This window comes from Theropithecus gelada, chromosome 19, assembly GCF_003255815.1.
Source record: "Theropithecus gelada isolate Dixy chromosome 19, Tgel_1.0, whole genome shotgun sequence".
In the NCBI taxonomy this organism is placed as follows: Eukaryota; Metazoa; Chordata; class Mammalia; order Primates; family Cercopithecidae; genus Theropithecus; species Theropithecus gelada.
The window spans coordinates 37,176,591-37,177,421 of NC_037687.1; the positions used below are offsets into that span (position 1 = coordinate 37,176,591).

The following is an 831-nucleotide window of genomic DNA, read 5'->3' on the forward strand; positions in this document are numbered from 1 at the left end:
TCCCCCCAAGAGGCATGAGAGATTCACCCTGCACACCTCCAGGAAGAACACTTTCCTCTGAGACACCCAGGTTCTGAATGTCCATCTTTGGAAGCTGCGGCCAAGCTAGACACAATTAGAGAAAGGAAGGGTCCCTGTCACCAGGCAACACACAGCTCACCCACAGTACAATGGGGTGTCCGTGTGACAGGGATCTGGTGCAGCTCCAGCCTCCTGCACTGAAGGGAAGAGCCATATGGGGATGAAAGAGGACAAAGGTCGAGAAAGTGCACCCTGACCCAGAGCCATGGGGACAGCAGGAGGCTGAGGTCCAGAACTGTGCTTGCCCAACCTACAGGGTATGTGTGTGACTGTGTGTGTCTATGTGCGTCTCTTTTGTGTGTGTGTTTGTGTTTCTGCACATAGTGTCTGCCGAGGTTTGGTGATGGAATCACTGCTGAAAAAGGCGGAGGCCTCCACAATTCCTAGGGACCTGACACACAGACAAAAGGTAAAAGAGAAGGAGGGACAAGGAGGCAGGACTGAGAGGGGCGGGGACAGAGAGGTGCCCTGGGCACAGACCCCGCCCATGAGCCTGAGAAGTGCTCCTGCCGCGGGAAGAGGCTCAGCACAGAAGGAGGAAGGACAGCACAGCTGACAGCCGTGCCCAGAAAGTTTCTGGATCCCAGGCTCATCTCCACAGAGGAGAACACGCAGGCGGCACAAGCCATGGGGCCCCTCTCATCCCCTCCCTACACACTGCACATCACCTGGAAGGATCTCCTGCTCACAGGTGAGGAGAGAACTTCCTGGGAGAGGACAGGAGGAGGAAGCAGAATTATTGGATGGGGT

General features: G+C 56.0%; 1 protein-coding gene across 1 annotated transcript in view; it reads left to right on the forward strand.

The window, feature by feature from the left end:
• Positions 1-528: 528 nt before the first annotated feature.
• Positions 529-831, forward strand: part of LOC112612115 (pregnancy-specific beta-1-glycoprotein 3-like) — a 74,161-nt gene continuing 73,858 nt past the window's right edge. Inside the window, exon 1 of the mRNA XM_025366239.1 lies at positions 529-772. Coding sequence (XP_025222024.1) covers positions 709-772 — 64 coding nt within the window. The 5' untranslated portion in view covers positions 529-708. The remainder of the gene's footprint in view (positions 773-831) is intronic.